We start from the raw sequence: 18,423 nt of genomic DNA, 5'->3' as shown, positions 1-18,423 counted from the left end.
ATTTAATGGAAATCAATGTGATATCCATGTTGCTTACCTTTCAAGCTTCATATTCGGAAAACCTTGAAATAAAGAAGAGATCTTGATAATTTTGTAGCTGCTTTAATAGCTCATTTTTGGGAATTTTCCTTTTGAGGATGACAGAAACATAGTACGTACAGCTGCCTAACTTTAAGGGCCATCTCTTAAATTGATAAGGTATGGAAACCGTCATGTCTATGCGCATCATAATCACGAATATTACGAGTTATCTTCTCATATTACAACTAAAACAACATGGCATTAAAACTACCCCTCCTTTGTGGCTTTGGACATGAATCCACCACATTTACAGATGATATGTTATCACTGATTATTGCAAACCACGTTAGTTTGTTAATAGGTGTTTGATGCTCACTGAGTATCTTTTATCAAGTGGAAAGAACAATCTTGAAAATGTTGAAAGTTGTCAACCACTAACAATCTCAATTTAGAAACTCAATCTCCAATCACGAAGTACTATCATTGTTTGCTTTATTTGAATTCTCTATTGCACATGTTCAATGTTTTTGGTTGCTTTCTACATCCTTTTAATAAACTGTTGAGCATAGAAAGCAAAGCGTATCTGGACAATCTCAAAGGATCCACAGATGTTCTTAGTGAACCTTATAGATTTGTAAAAGATAAAAGAAACAATGCACATCTCCTTTCTTTGACAACTAATGAGGGGAAAAAATATTTCATTGTCTTGTGCAGAAGTCAATCTACCTTTCATTACACAAGTTCTTCGTAGATGAAACTTCAAATAAGTTGGCCTCCGTTTCCTCGTTCCACCTTTCAAACACTTTCTTAGATCCCCCTCGCGCTGAACTCCCATAAATGCAGGTAAATAGCATTGGAATTCAGTATCCCCACCACGATATTCTTTCTCATGATGTGATCAGGATCAAAGCGAGAGTCTAAGCTCCAAATCTACTTCTTGGTTGTCGTTAGATTCGGAGTTATGGCTGCTCGAGCCTATCGAGCTGCTTCTGTGCTTCTTGTTCTTATTCTCTTGGGAATCCTGCAATTGAAATCCTTTATGAATCAAAGGAGGAGAGTATAGAGCAATAACATGCGCCCTTTTATGAACGAGTGATGAAACAATGGTATAACTATTTAGGATATGTTCACACAAAGAACTTAGGGGAAAAGTAAACACCTCAACATGCAGATTAAGGAGGTGTCTGGTCATATTTGGTTGTTGCCCATATTGCGGGATCTCCAACATGCCACTGCCAGCGTTCCAACTGGGTGATCATAAGGACAAAAACATACAGCATTGCATTTAGGTACTAGAAATTTGACCATAAGTACACACAATAATTTAGCCTTTAGAAAATTGCTCGACTTGGCAAAGCCAGTTTTGTACCTTGCGGCATTAGTAGGCTGGGAATCATCATATCTGACGTTTGCTCTCTCATAATCGCTCAAACCCATCTGCACCAAAATCACATTCGAACAAAATTTTAGGGACCCACAACAAGAGACCTAGCTAGCAAGCAATAGACTCTTATAGGATTTTTCAAGCACTGTTACACTCTCTCTTCTTGGCACATTATATTTTTGGATTGGGAAGACTAGATATTAATAAATAAATAAATGTCTGGAGAATTCCCAGAGGAAGAAAAAAGGAGGAAATCGCAGTAGGAACTCGAAGATTGGCCTTAGAAAGTATATATATCTAGGGTTTCTGGGTTATGTGCCCAAACATACATAAGAATCACTAACAGGAAATTGTAAAGAGGCGGACTCAAGCAAGAAGATTTGCTTAAATGGAAAATCTTTGAGTGAGCATTAGCATGCACATTTGTGGCGACTCACTGAGCACAGATCATGGCACTTCGATATACATTAGTTCTTGATTTTTGAAATCTAATAAAAAATGCATGGGAAGTGATTGGCACTGCGTATAACCTACCATCAAGTGGGGGTTGAATCCATAAGAGGCTGAGGGAGAGGAAGATGAAGAATAAGAGAAGGATGACGATGGTACTGATGAATAAGCATTTTGCATTCTCAAATCCTCCTGCATTTGCAAAATACACCAGAACATGAAAAACCCCTAAACCAAAATCCTCCATTTTTCCGCTAGAGAGAGAGAGAGAGAGAGAGACATACTTGAGTGAAGGCGGAGGGTTGATGAGGATGAGGATGGTGATAAGGGTTGGGGAGTGAATTATTGGGAAGGAAGCTGGGACAACCCAACTGGCCATGCAATCTGATCTTCTCCAACTGAGCAACCCCGAGCCCCCTCTGCGGCTGCTTCGGCTTGTCCGAGTTGCTCTTCTTGCTCTTCCTCGACGAGTTCGATGACGACGAAGACGAGCCTCTCATGTTCGGATCTCCAAAGAAACTGCTCCCCATCTTCTTCTTCCTTCTCTATATCTCTTCCTCTCTCTCCCCCCCTCTTTTCCCTACTGAGATCAAACAGAGCAAGAACGGACTTCTTCTTCTCCTCCTCCCCCTCCTTCCTGAAGATCTCCCCCACCCCCAGCAAAAGAAATGAAGGAAAAAGAAAAATGTGGAGCTGATCGATGATGGTGATCAAGTGAGAGATCACAGAGATCTCTTTGGCCTCTTTTTAAGCTGGTTTTTTCCCTGCCAACACCTCCCCACTAATTATTGCATCGCTGGATCGGATTTCCTATAGATTTCCATGTTTTATATGCTCTAGATTTTATGCCCCCCCTTTCCTCTCCTATTTGCAAACTCCCATAACATATTCATCATTTTAATATTCTTTTCTTTGACAAGTTTTCCCCCTTATTATATTCGAAATTATTTACTCCCCCTTCTCCTTTTTTCAAGGGCTCCCCAAGAAGGACTTCGCGGACTACGACTTTGAAAGCGATTGTCTCCGATTCAAGCGTTAAAAAAATCGAATAAGATAAGGGTTTTTCCAAGCCAAGTAGCCCCCACACGTAATTAGGGTTTTATTTTATTACTTATGTTACGTTCAACACACCATTTTTTTAGCCAAGTGCTCCATGAACGAGCTCAATATAATAATGCACTTGCCTATGTGCGCTCCTTTCGCTCATCAGTTTCACCCCTCCTTCTTTTTCAAGGTACGACTTGCATGTCACGCTCACGGAATAAGGCAAAAAGATAATAATAATAATAACAATAAAGTTTATTAAATCAAGATTTCACATTCATTACCATTCATTGCCATAATTTTGTTTGGTTTATAAGGTAAGAAACGGTACGAATACGTAATGTATAGGTATGAGATCTGATACAACAACTTGATTAGATCCCCCCATCCTTCGTTTGTTCGTCCACGGGATTTTGATGCCTAATGCTATTAAAATTCAATCTTGCGATGATATTTCCCACAAATGAAGATGAGAATACCAAACTCAGGTTATCGGTATTTTGGCCTGATTTTTCCGCTATAATTTTTGGAATTTTCATCGCGACGTTACAAGTTTTCTTGTCAGACGACGTGGTCCCGCTAATCATCTGTTGCAATTTTCGTTTTCTGAATTTTTATTAATTTTCCCGTCCCACATGAATCCATAACCCTATCATTTAATAATATCATAACGAAACCCTAGCTGTAATGTGGAGACAAAGCGATATTTTAAGCGATAATGTTGGACCCAAATCGCCATTAATTTTATAGATTCTAGAAATCCTGCTTGCCCATTTCTCAGCGATTGACTTCCCAAATGACGATGGAGGAAATTCCGATTGCGAATATTAATGCGTTCGATACATCACGCTGCTCGAGGATTTTTCGATTGACATGTAAAAGACATATGTGCACATAAAGAAAAAAAAATGGGAAAATAATAATTCTATAATTTGGATTTTTGCAATAAAATAATAATAATTTGGTGGCACATTAATTTGACCCAAGGATGTCGATTGAGGAGCGAATTAATGCCAAGAACCAAATCTAATCGAGCTGTTCGACGCATGATTCGTGGGGTCATATGATATGAGTTGTTTTTGTGGTGGAAAGCGGGAATCCTACAGTATTTTTTCTTAATCGGACACGTGAACTCGTGCAATTACGCAAATCACCTCCGCGATGTTGCTTGTTGGAGCACAAGAATCGAATTGTGCAATTAAGGAGGAAAAAAAATTGGCAAAAGAAAGGATATCGATTGTTTATTTGAAAGAGCTGTCATTTTATATTTAGTTCCGTTAAACTTGTTTAAGGGTTCGAGTAGGGATGATTAGTTACAAAGTGAGTAAGGCTGCGAATGACAACCATTCTATTTCAAAAATCAATTTCTAGCCAGAAATTTCTATTTCTGTTTCTGGAAGAGTTTCTGAGCAAAAAAACACGCGTAATAACAACATAAAATTTCTGTTCCCGAAACAAAAATTTATTTGATAACCGCACAAAATTTCTCCCTCTCGAGTGGCCGGCGAGTGAACGGCGGGCAAATGGCGGCAGCGGCGGAGAACGGCGGGCGACGGACGGTGGCAACGAATGGCGAGCAACGGACGACGGGGGGAGGCGACGACGGACAGTGACGCGGCCAGTGCGAAAGACGGCGGCTAGAGGCAGCCGGCGTCGGAAGGTGGGCGGTGAGAGGGGGGCAGCGGCGAGAAGAGGGCGGACGGTGGTAGTGAATGACGAGTAGCGGACGGTGGGGGAGGCAACGTCGGACTGCGACGCGGCTAGTGCAGAGGACCGCGGCTGAAGGCGGTCAGCGTCAGGCAGCAGCAGGAGGCGGTCAGCGTCAGGCAGTAGCAGGAGGCGGGCGACGGTCGGCGGCGGGAGGAGGGCAACAGCGAGAGGCGGGCGAGCGGCAGTAGGAGATGATGGCCGGCGGACGGCGGGCGGCAGCAGCCGGCAAGCAAGGGGGCGATGATGGGCGGTGGATGGGCGACCGGCTAGTAGCGAGGGCGAGCAATGAAAAGAATTTTTATTTCTCATTTTTATTCCAGAAATAGAAAAGTAGAAAATTTTTACTTCTCATTTCTGTTACAAACCTATTTCTGAAATCACAATTCGTTCTAGAAAATTGAAAAATGAAATTGTGTTACCAAACGGATTTTTATTCCAAACTTGTTTTTGGAACAGAAAAATAGAAACAGAATGGTTATCATTCGCAGCCTAAGTTAGAACCTACTGTCATAGACCGGATTCTCCCGTACTCTCGTACCCTTGTAATTGGAATTTTGTGGCGTCGGGGTAAAGAATGAGTCATGTAGAGGGAATTATACAACTCATTCGTAGGAGTGGTATCAGGGCATTTGTGCTAGGACTTCTAGGATAGAATAGTCATATCTCTAAAGAGCTCTGAAGACGGAGTTGACCTTTCGTGCACAAGCTAGTCGAGAACTGATGCCGCTTTCCTGATGAGGCCGTAATAGGCCGAAACTAGTTGTTGTGCCAAAGTGTTCCGTGTATCTTGATCGATAGACTGGACGCCCGAGCTAAGTTGGGCATGGTTCGATCCGATACGAGAATGTGATTCGTCGTACCATTCTTCAGAACAACTACAGAAGGAAGGCTGGCTTGGTATTCTCGGCTCACCAAGAATTTATCGGCTCGTGACACTACCCTGTTAGAATCAGTTCTTAATTTTTGAAAACTAGAACCTATCATATTTGTCTGGTTTGGTTCTAGGGTCTACCACGAATTGATTTCTTTTTTTTCTTATTGCTTCATTTTAAAAGGAAAATCAAGACAAATAGCAATTATGGCAAAACAATATGAGTAACAAAACGGCTCAAAGTAAAACGTCGACAGAACTGTGACGCAATAGGAATGTTAAGCTCATTTAAGAATAACAAATAATCTTCTTCCAATTTCAAAAGACAGGTTCTAACCGGTTTCGAGTGGGTGGATAGTTTCAACACCCAAAACCTAAAATCTACCGATTCCAGTGGGAACCGGACATATTTCCACTGGTACTAGGAATCGGATCTATTTCTATGGGCAGTCGAGCCCGGTTCTAGAATAGAATCGAATCAATTGCATAGCCCTAGGTTCAGGATCGCCCCATTAATTCGGATTAAAAAGTGCCTCGAGATATAGTGCCACTTTTTGTTTCATTAATTTTCGAACAATAGCGAGGTGAACATGGAGAATTTGAGTTCTTCTTTCTCTCTTTTTAACGTGCGTGGATTGATTTTTACTCTACAGGTTTTTGCATAATTTAAACTTTGCGGTGATTTTTCAAATTTTTTTTTAATCTCAAACTTGAAATTTATGTAAATGTTTTTTTTTTTTGGACATATATGTATGTAAACGTTGACACGCAAATATATGTCATGTCATTTTGGAAAATTTTTATACTATATTCAACTTTGGTACGAAATGGAAATTAGTTTTTTTCTTTCTTTTTCTTAATTGAGAACAGGGAAGTTCAATCCCACCTTTGAAACTCCTTGACAGAATTCTATTTTGATGATCATAATATTTATTCTTCTTCACAGATTTATCAGCAGCTATCTTCTGAAATGCAATGCCTTCTTTTGTTTATGCCGTACACCTAATCCACACACAAGTAAGTTTTTTAACCATTAACTCCAAGACAATAATCTTTTGATAAATCCAAACCGCGTTGAAATCTTTGCAATCTAACTGTATATAACATCAAATCAAATCAGTTAGCATTCTGGCCACTAGCCCAAAAGTCCCATTGGAATCTATAGCCTCTTGTTTGGGCATATTCTTTAGCCACTAGGCGTGCATTGCATCTTCCAATACTTCCATCACTGTTAAACTCCGTCTATAAGACGTATTTATATCTATGGGAAAAATTATCTAATCGATCATAAACTTATTGTACAAATGACAATTCAGTTCTAAACTTTTCAATTTTGTCAATTTAACATTTTCGTGAAATTACAGCCAAATTTCACTAGAAATCACTGAAGCCGACGATGACTAAACCGTCGCGTTAGCAATTTCCAGCGAAAAATGACAGAATGGATAACATTAGAATTTCACGCAAAAGTTTAGGACTAAATTGAAAAAATTATAAAATTTATGACTGAATTGACATTTATATAATAGGTTTAGGACTGATTGGGTAATTTTCCCTACATCTATTTGGATGTACATTTTGAGGCCTAAAAACGGGTGGTCCGAGCATCGTATCGATTCTAATGCCTTAATTTCATTGCACATGCCACTCTGCGATCAACTTCAATGTCCTTAGCTTTTGCTAATTGCCCATAGTTATGATCCCAAAATGTAGTGATTGTGGGACTCTGGAGAACACATTATGATCCAGTTCTTCCATATGAATTTGAAAAAGAAAAATATTATTATGGAATTGTACATGTGTAGGGAATTGTACTCTCTTGGTTTTCAAATTATCCACTTTATAACATTTATATCCTTGAAGATATCCAAGAAACACACATCCTCTTGGAATTTAGTTTTATGTGGTCTGTTATTTACAATATAATATAAACATCCAAATACTCTAAAATATTTTTAATTCGGCTTTTTGTTGTGTAGCCTTTTCATATGGTGATTTACCATCCAAAAATGGACTTGGATATCATTTACCAAACACACGGCAGTTAATAAGATTAGTTTGGTCTTTTTGCCTAGTATTAAGTGTTAACATATTTAATTGGGGAGACAAATGGGCCTGGAAAGATTTAAACTCAAAACTCATATTCTGATATCATGTGAAATTTTGGTGGACCACTGCTAACTGTTCTAAAAACTTAAACTGTGAGATGAAGGCGTGATATATTATTTTAATATTCTAACGGATTTACTTATCGGTTCATCCTCATTTGGCATGGCGATTGTCGCACCCACTAATCAAAGTTCAATCTCTGCCTGGAGTGCCAAAGTCAAGTCTCTACTCCAAGCTGAATGGTTCTCTTGACCAATCAATGGTTGAGATATTAAATTCCTACCTAGATTATCAATTTTATGAATATAGAATGGATCGTTCATATCCACTATTGTCAGGCCAAGTGAAGTCTAACTTTTTGATTGATTATTTGTCACGTTGGATTTATCGTATACCATGAGGATTGATGCACGACAAGGAAATAAGTTTTGTAAATACTGCGGTGAAATGACCTAGTGTCATGTGTGCTATGGTAATTAACAAGGGTGCAATGTTCCTCCTCGAGAGTTTGGGCTTTGCCCATTTGCCTCTCATTTTTATGAGAGAAAGTTATTAAAAAAGTCCTAAATTCATTGCATTTATGTCAATTCAGTTATAATCCTTTTAATTTGACTAATTTAGTACTAAACATTTTGATAATTTGCCAATTCAATCCACCCGGCCAATTTTGGCAGGAAATCGTTAACATAAATGATGGCTGTCCTACATGGCACTACCGGCGCTAACATTGACCATTTTTATAATTTATAATTTTGTTTATTTTATCTTTTATTTTTTATTTTTTTTAATTGTGGCCCGCCAGGTTGCCGGTGACCCTCAACCTCGTCATCACTGGGTGAGATCGGCCTTGCCAATGGCTGGGCTGGCGAGGCTCGACCTCACCGTCGTTGGGCGAGGTAGATCTCGCCAAGGGCTAGGCTGGCTGGCGAGGTTGGCATCGCCGATGGCTAGGTGAGACTCTTTATTTCTTTATATTTTAAATAAAATTCGTGACCTCACTATCACTGGGCGAGGTCGATTAGCCAGCGGCTGGTTAGCGAGGCTCCTCGCCAAGGGCTAGGTTGGACTGGTGGGGGTGGCCCTCGCTAAGGGCCGCGAGGGTCAAACCCTCACTAGTGGCTGGGCGAGGCATGACCTCACCGGATCTAGTGAGGTCGAGCCTTGCCTATGGCCGACCCGGCAAAGGCGAGCCTCGCCTAGCCACTAGCGAGGCCGACCTTGCCAGCCCAACCCCTAGTGAAGTTGACCTCACCCAGCAATGGGGAGGACGAGCCTCACCCACCCAATCCCTAGGGAGGCTAGATCTCGTCGGCCATAATGAAAAATAGGAAAAGAAATGAAAAAAAGAAAATCAAAAAATCAAAAAAAAATTAAAAATTATCCACATTAACACCAGCGGTGTCACATAGGACGGTCGGCATCCACGTCAACAATTTCCGATCAAAATTGGTTAGATTGACTAAGTTGGTAAATTGTTAAAAGATTTATGATTAAATTAGTCAAATTGAAAGATTTGGGACTGAATTGACGCAAGTACACTAGGATAATGACTTTTATGGTAATTTTCCGTTTTTATGAAAAAAAGGAAAAATTTATAACTCAAGCTCCATTTGTCAACGGAAAATGAATGATTTGGAAAACATTTTCCTAAAAATGATGGTTTGTATTACTTACAAAAATGAATGAACAAAAAATATTTTCATCGTCCACAAAAATGTTTAGATATAAATTGTTGTCGATAATGAAATCATTTTTCATTCAAGCGATATAAGCGATTATTTTTTGAAAAATATTTTTCAAAACATTCATTTTTCATGAAACAAGCTACAAGCAAGTAATGTCAAGCTGGGACAATTAACTCCACCTCATTTGTAAAAATTATATTTATCATACGAGTTGATTTTTAAATATATGTCAATTTGACCACACTGATTTTTTTAGTTAACAAACTTGACTCTGATATATCATGACAAGATCATGTTACAACAAGAAGAATGTCTGAGTTAAAATCTCACTCAATTATTAAATTCTTAGACAAAATATATATAAAAGAAGAAAACATAAAAGTTTGAATTTTTTAGTCTCTATATACTCTCAAGGGTGTGGCTATGGTCTCTCGGCTAATTTGCATTGGATTTGGGTCATCTTTCTTGCATATGACTTGAATTTCAAGGATTATCTTGGTTTCTTTTGCATTGTCTTGTCTATGTATCGTGACTTCGTAATTCAGGACAGTCACATAATACCGCGAACACCTTCAAATCCCATAAAATTAGGGGGGATTGATCTCAAAATGGTTGATTTCGGAGCTGAAATCTCAAATAAAATCTGTTGGTCCTTTCTTTCACCTCACCGATGAATAGTCCATACATTAAAATATATTCATGTACTCCCTACGATTTTTTTTTAACTTTTACGTCCCGTCAGACATAGAATGAGTCAATGAGATTTTCTTTTTGTGATAAAAAGACATATACCCATCAAACTGTTGATAAACTGTGTTGACTAATCCATAAGATGCAGTCATGGATGCAATCAGGGGCTAATTTCCTAGATCGAATTCAAATTCCTTGGGGCATTTATATACATTGCCTGCCCTGGGACCCAAGCTCTTCAGTAGTAGGTAAGTCTGCACGACATGTTAAACCTAAAACTTTGGTTGCTTTATCAATCTTTATCAATTCACTGTGCAATTGTTAGCTTGCAAGGTTGCAGCTGCCATTATATTTAATATATATATAAATATTGTATGTATGTATATATATAATTAACAATGTAAGGGTGGGATTTTCTTTTCTGATGTGACAAAACCCAAAAGCCCAAGTCATCAATAAGGGCGTCCATCATCGCAATGTCAAATATCACGCCCCATCCGTAGCTTTCTCTATTTCTAGCGTACCATGTCACATCATTTCATATGAAAAATATTAGGCGGTGCGTTTCAACGAAGCGTACAAGAAAACAAAAAATTATAAGAAAAGCACTCTAAAATATTAATGAAAATGTACGTCGTAGGCATTCAATTTCAAACACTAAATAAAAAAAGACCTTTGGCTCTTTATTCGAGTGTGCTTTGTGGCCAAGAAGCGGCCAAGTGTATCCACATTATTTCATTACCGGCTCTTGATGCAAACCTGTGAACAATCTAGTCCATTCAGAACGTTAGCCCACGACATCAACTAACCAATATTGTATTGCGTGTCGTGAATCAGATGATACACCAAACACGAACACACTTCCATGTTGTGGTGTTGACCTCTTTGCCCTGCATCCTTAACCACATACAAAAGCTAAGGAAAATTCTTAAACGAGTTTGGTTCGTGCCTAATGCTTTCTTCATGTGATATGTGCTCATTAGGCCCGACGTAGCCATCGGTTTTATCGTGCTGATGATGGGCATTATTCTCTCCCTTTAAAAAGTCGTCTATTCGATTATGCAGTGTGAACACGAAGAGACATGAGTTTTCTAGAGGACCGAGCAAGTGTGTTGCAAATATGTCCGGACAATCTTTATAGATTGGTTCTAAGTCGCATTATTGCTTATCAGTGTTTAAGGACATTAACCTGATGGTCCCCTTCTTAAGCTTATTTTTTTATGACTGTATAGAAGAAAGAGAGGATGGACCATTCTTTAGGATAAAATAAATGACAATGCCAACAAATAAAGGATCTCATAGGTAAAAGGAACATCGAAGAAAACAAGGAATTTTTTTAGCAGATTAGGTTCGATTCGATAACTGAAGTATCTACTATAAAAATAATAAAAAATGAAGGGAAATTTTTTTTAAAAAAAATCAAGGACAAATGTGAGTGGATGAAGATATGTAGAGAACATATCATATCTACTGTAGATTCGAGGGCACATGCAAACCCCAAGAAGGTGCGTCAACACTCAACACGTTGCGCAAAGAAAATCCCTTGGACAACGCTAAGGTGTTCTGCAATTTTTTTTTTAAGTTATGTACATCGCATATGTTTACACCAAATCATATCCTAAATCACATTAAAATATAAGATCACATAAATTGAATATTCCAATACACACGCAGTACATGCACGGGGGCTTGTATTCAGCCTTCTAGGGTTGGAGCTGATATATTGGAATGATGGAGGAGGTCCTGTGAGTTTCTCTAGGTGATCTCTCTTTAGGGTTCTGTTCCCTGCTTCTTGAGTTTAGATAAACGAGAAAAAAAAAGGACAGAATCCTCCAATATTCTCGCAGAAGATTGAAGTACCATCTACAAAAGCTCTTGCCTTGTTGGCTCGTGACTTAGAATAATATTCATCATTGTTTATTCTTGTTTTTGTGAAAAAGTTCATATAATGTGTGCTTTTTATAGGTGAAGCTTCGGTCGTAAAAAGGAGATCTAGTAATTTAGTTCCTGAAGAGGCCAAAGGTACAATGATGATCACTTTGAACAATTGGATTGGTGCTAATTGATTAGTAATTTCTTTTTTGTTCGCTTTAGTTACCTGATGACATCTGATTTTAGTATAGGGAAGCAATGTCAAATAATATGACTTAGTGCTTAAGGGTCTTGATTATATCTTGTGTTACAAATAGGTATCATGAAGTAGTTGGCAGCCAAGCCCTTTCAAGGAGAGAGAAGTACATCTACAACATAAAGTAAGCCACCCGGTTTTCTATAAAGTAATTGAATAGTGTCAAAGAAAACCAATTCGATTTCGTACTCCAATTTTAAATATCTCGATGTTCGTCGGCAAACACGTGGTTTATCCGGTCCATCAAATTAGGTTGAAGTAATAGCTTTTCGGGTTGTGGGGGAGTTCAATATCTCTTTCTCTTCTTGTAAAAGTCTGAAATTAAGTCAAAGGATGATTATGGTTTGCTTTGTATTATAGAGAAATATCTTCGCATTGAATCCGCATGCTTCAGCTTACCCTCTATGGAGTTCTCCAAATAGCTTGATCTTCTAAAATGCACGGGTACAAATTCTAACTTCAAGAATGCTACATGACCTTCTCCAATACTGACACTAGTTTACTGCAAAAAAGCGCAAAAAAGAAAAAGAAAAAGGAAGATTGTCTCTATGTTCAATACATAATGCTTATATTCGATTCTAGTTTGCTCATTGGTTTAGACATTCACTACCCCAAAAACTAAACAAATAAAATCCAAGATCTTTACAACGCGATGACGTAAACTCTGATAGATGGTCATTTTCAATGACAAAACCTAAGTAATTATTCTAATATGCATGCGTTGAATATGCATCGGATAATAAGCCAACGAAGAAAACAGCTTGGGAGTTTGGTACGTTGCCCATCATCATGTGGGCATACATTAAAATAAAGATGTCTTTTTTGATGTGGTTAAGTGAAGTATATGGGACTCTATGGTGTGTGGTCCAATTATAAAAATGGTGCATGATTGAGTTCAGGGATCGGACCTTGTGGGCGATACGGACACCTAGATCTTCCCTTAGGTTATAATGCTGTAACACTACAATATTAAACCCATGAATTCATGTTTAGCCCAAAGGGGGAGATTTTCCATGTATTCTATTTATTGTAAGCCAAGAAGTCTCTGTTGAATTGATTATATAATGACATCAGCAATAATATATTATGGGGTGAAGGACCTTGGAAACTTCATCGGGAGCTTCCTCGACCCACGTGTTGGAGATGCCCTAAAGTGTGCAGAGCTCGATTCAGACACCTTTTGTTTTTTTAGCTTGTAAACATATGTGTGGAAGTGCCCTTGGATGGACAACACTTTTAAGATTTCAGTTTTCCCAGTGAAAGAAAATATGTATATTCTATGATAGTGTCAGGACATCGACATGATCAAGTGAAAGTTTAGTCTACGAAAAAGAATTGGAAAATGTTTGTGCTATTAATGTGTTGGGTCCATGCCAGTCAGAAAACCAACATGCCCAGATAAGATAATTCATAAATTCATGTACTGGCTAGAGGTGATCTCCAAGCTGCTTTAGGTAGAGCTCTAGGACATGATGCTAGATTTTTGAAGCTTCTCCTGGCTAAATCTACCATTAATGGCCCCGACAACAACAGAAGCTTGACGCTGAACCATCGAATTATACGGGTTTGCTGCCATTTGAAGCAAGTTGGCGGGCATGATTTTTACCCAACAACGACAATGATGTACTTTCCTAAAGCAGCATATTGTTGGTATAGGTATGTAGAATGTATGAATCATTTGATGAGTGAAATTATCAGGTCTTGGAATACTTATTTGTTAGGTGTGGAGGCACTCGGGATGAGTAATATTGATTTTCTTTCGTATTGGCAGCGTTATATATTACTTGTCGAGAAATACAGAATTTTTTTTTCGTACTTGTAAATTTTAAAAAAATATCGGTAAGTGTTTGAAATCGTTGGGTAAAAAAATGATGGTGACTTTTTTTCCAGTTAATTTGTTGGTAATTTAGCAACACTTTTTATGAAAAAACCAATTTTTTTTAATAGTTTACAAATTGTCAATTTTTATTCTAACTTACTAACTTTTATTTGCATAACTTTTAATGCTTTGACTTTACTAACTCCTATATGAATAAATGTTGCAAGAAACTTAAATAAGAGTTGATAACTCAAAACTAGTTGAAAATTGAATTGGAAATAAGTTGGTAAGTAACTCATATAGAGGTTGGTAGTTTCATATAATAGTTGGTAAATTTAAGGTATTCGTAAGAATGGTAAATGGAAGTTTATATAAAGATAATAGATTTGTTTTTTTCTTGGAGATAAGAGAAATTGGTTATTTAAGGAAACCAAATAAGTAAGGCAAACTAAAATTGGCACTCCAATAGAAAAGTTGATAACCAAATTAAAAAAAAATAGATAAATGTTGATAAGCAACTCAAATAAGAGTTGGTAAACTAAAACTAACATAATGGTAGAAAAACTAGTAAGTTATGCAAATAAAGGTCCATAAGTTCATATAAGAGTTGATAAATTTAAAGCCTATACAAGCATGACAAATAAAAATTGGTAAACATTAACAAAAGTCCACAGATTAAAAAAGTACCGGTAACTAATTCAATTGAAAATTGGTAATGAGAAAAAAAAAACTTGGTTATTTAATCATAAAAAAGTTGTTAAATCACTCAAATAAAGATTGGTGAATTGATATAATATTTGGTAAATTTAAGAGGTTGGTGAGAATGGGAAAATAAAAGTTGGTAAAAGATAAGTTAGTACTTTGCAAACTATAAAAAAAATTTATACAAAAAAGACAACTAGTAATTTTTATAATTTCCATTAATTTTTTAACTCTTACCAACCTTCTCTAAAATCTACTAGAACGAAAAAGTCTATCTTTTTAACAAAACAGCAGAATCGTTCATTCGAGATAAGAGCATGAGATTGACCATTAATAAGTTCAATCAAATCCAAAACCTCCTTATCAGTCTATGAATAATTTTTCTTTTCCCTTCTTCCTATTATCACGTAGATTGTATAGGGTGGATAAAGTCCGAGGCCATGAAATGTCGTACCGAATCTTATAGGAGGAATTTCAAAAACATTTAAATTATTATTTGTTAATAGTTGCTAGAGTACAAAGGGCACAAAGTCCATAATATAAGGCCAATGATACTCCTTTTTTTTTCTTTAACTACACTTGAAAGACAATTAAATTAAGGTCCACAACCTCTCTCACGTGGGAAATATTATATACCTGTTTCTATTGCCCCGAGTTAATTTGAATATAAGCAACTTGTTAAGCAAGGAGAGAGCATCTTATCTACATAGCTTGCAATTTCGCACGATAACTTGTGAGCTTCTTCTTGTTATTGTAATGCCAGTCCGAGTAGATTTGATGTCATCTTGGTCAATCATGTGACATTGCTTTAAGGTTCGTCCCATGATCAAATTTCTCTTTCTCTTAACTTTATTCCCGAGCAAGATTATATAAATTGCCTATGGGATTTACAAGTGGATGTGTTAGCCTGATACGACACGGAAATGATATTCGCCGTACATAAGTTTGGTTCAAGTAACCAATCTCTATCTATTTATTTAAGATTAATACGACGAAAAACTCCAAACTGGTACACCCGTGACAAATTTACCTTTTATTAGTTTCCGTTAAATTTTATCGTTAAATTTTTGAGTTGGATGATAGGTGGCAATTGACGGGCGTACCAGTTTGTTTGCCACATGTTTATCAATTTATGATTTTTCGTGGTATTAATCCAATTTAACGGAGAGTAAATTTGTTACAAGTGTATCAGTTTGGATTTTTTGTGGTAAAAAAACTAGTTAGGGATAAATTTGTCACAGGTATATCAGTTTAGAGTTTGTCGTGGTATTAACGCATTTATTTATCTATCGATCGATCGATATGTTCTTAAGGATAGTTATGGAAATTCTGATTTCAGTGCTTTGTGGGTAGGAAAATAAAAGGGTTTGGTTGGGCCCGCCAAGGAATATGATGACTAATCAAATTTGCCAACAATGCATCATGCTTTGTCTTCTGTCACAAACACAAACTTACATGCACACTTGACTTAAAAAATGGTGCCGCACATAGAATTTGGCTGCGTGCATGTTCTCGTTCGATAAATGGACGTTCAGATTTAGCTTCATAATAAAATGGAGCTTGTATTTTGCCCATCCCTAGCGAAATTAATCCCTTATGTACTCGATCTCGACAAGCTCTCCTATGTGCAATTTCAATCGCAAAAAACAGTATAAGGACACCATAAGTGCCATAATTTTCATACGGAGTTCAATTGAGGGCTGTAACTTTTTTTTCTCGATCACTTGAGTGTCGTGACTTCTAAATAACGTTCACTTGAGTATTGTGACTTCCAATCGATCACTTCAGTGCCATCACTTTTAAAAAAACGTGCACCACAAGTGTTATGCCACGTCGAATTGCTAGCACCCGTGATGAACGTTCTTAAAAAGTTATGGCACTCAAGTAATCAATTGTAGAATTATGACACTCAAATGATCGAAAAAATATGACTTTCAAGTGGGCGTTATACGAAAATTATGATACCGGTGATGTACTTTTCCCAAAAGAAATTTTTGTCACTTTAATTTCATCAATGGATGAAAAATGGACATATCTGGTAACGAATTAATAACATGGAAAATGATTTTTCACTGGCTCCGTTTGTTTTGCAGGAAATATTTGGAAAACATTTTCCTAAAAAGGATCGCTTGTATTGCTTACAAAAATGAATGAACGAATAACATTTTCATCATCCACGAAAATATTTGGACCTAAATTGTTGTCGATAATGATATTATTTCCCTACTAAAATGAATGAACTGATAATATTTTCATCATAAGCAAAAATATCTAGACATAAATTGTTATTCATAATGAAAACATTTTCCATTGACTAATTATTTCAAGCGATATGGAAGATTCATTGTAGGAAAAATGGTTTCCAAATCATTCATTTCCCGGCCAAACGGACGGAGCCCGAATAAGTAAAATGAAGAAATAATCACCATACATAAGGTACACTAGACTTGTCTTGGATCATTAGGGTTCCTTGGACACACCACGTAACGAATGCATGAGGAATAATGGTATGTCCGAACCAACTACATATCATGATAAAGCAAGGATTGATTTGTTACTGAGGTAGGCAGCTTTAATGAACAAAATCTCTTGATTGTGTCTGAATCATGAGGAATGCCCGATGGTAATGCATGGTTTGATAGACTTGCGCCTCAAGCTTGTCCCATCCTAATATTAAACTTGTGTGCATACCTCACCACATTACATTATGACAAGCCTATAACCTATTGGCTTGCTCGATAATGCTAGTTGTTGTTCATGAAGAGGAGGGGATGAGCTTCTTGGACAAGTGATTAGGCGACGTTTCGTAGCAACCACGGTCGACTAAGAACTACCAAGACCCATTATGGATTGAACCGATGATGTTTGAAGGAATCGGGGAGAGATTTTTTGCGCCCGAGCCTCGAGAAATGACAAGGAGTAGAGCGACGCGGCGCGCGAGTTCGCCCGCCTCTTTTTTTTTCCTTTTTTTTTTTTACGGGGTCGATACCTCTGTCATTTATTTTCTAAATCTTTATACATCTCAATTGTCGTGTGGGCTCGAATTCCGCAAAAAGGAAAAGCAAAAAGGTTGAGCCAAGCCCAACATAAATTGAATGGGCCTTGATTCATGGGCTTTATCTCTTATCATGATGGGCCCCGCTTATCGTTTGCGATTGGGCTTTCGTCTGATGAAACCAGAACTCCACACGGACCAGTTTTCTGATTTATTTGTTTTCGCTCGTGGCTTTTTGGGGCCCAAATAATTTACAAAGAAATAAATCATTTTTTTTAATTTAATTTAATTCAAGCGTTCGTTTGCTTTTCAAAGAATTTTCTTGACGAGTGTTCTTCAAAGAGATGATGTTTTATCGAAGCATTTTCCTTTTAACAACCAAATCAGATTACACGGTGCAACACACGCGATCTTCCAAAAGAGAATAGTTTGTCCAAACAACCAGAAAGATGTCGAAAATACATTCAGAGGGCGGGAGGGCCTCGAAATATCACGTGCCCCTCATTTGAATAATTTACGGCACATGGAGAAGCCGCGGTATCCCTACGTACAATACATTTTGAGCAGTACGTGGTTTTCAAATGATCTCTCGACATTCATTCGGCACGTGAGCTGAGGGGGGTAGGAATGGGACGCGCTATTACAGTACTGTTGGTTTAAGACAATTGGAAGGAAGGAAATTACAGGGAGCAAAAGCCCAGAAAATCAGTAGCCCAGCCGAGCCGAGCCGGAGAGCCGGAGAGCCGGAGACAGGACGGCCATTTGGATGTGTGGATGCCGAGAGGGCATAAGATAAGATTCCAAAGTCCCACCTT

At 37.7% G+C, this 18,423-nt stretch overlaps 1 protein-coding gene across 1 annotated transcript; it reads right to left on the bottom strand.

Moving 5' to 3' along the window:
• Positions 1 to 642: 642 nt before the first annotated feature.
• LOC115670963 (protein SPEAR1-like) lies at positions 643 to 2,619 on the bottom strand. The gene is made up of 5 exons (XM_030592385.2): positions 2,140 to 2,619; positions 1,940 to 2,047; positions 1,391 to 1,458; positions 1,181 to 1,268; positions 643 to 1,042 (listed from the first exon to the last, which is right to left on the bottom strand). Exons 1-5 carry the CDS (start codon positions 2,383 to 2,385, stop codon positions 926 to 928), a joined length of 627 nt encoding a protein of 208 aa, XP_030448245.1. The 5' UTR covers positions 2,386 to 2,619; the 3' UTR covers positions 643 to 925.
• Positions 2,620 to 18,423: the final 15,804 nt, after the last annotated feature.

Source organism: Syzygium oleosum, unplaced genomic scaffold, assembly GCF_021117445.2.
Source record: "Syzygium oleosum isolate NSW1041296 unplaced genomic scaffold, Sole_v2.1 Sole_v2.41, whole genome shotgun sequence".
Lineage (NCBI taxonomy): Eukaryota > Viridiplantae > Streptophyta > Magnoliopsida > Myrtales > Myrtaceae > Syzygium > Syzygium oleosum.
The sequence above is the reverse complement of the archived record's forward strand: the minus strand, read 5'-3'. Positions and strand labels throughout refer to the sequence as shown.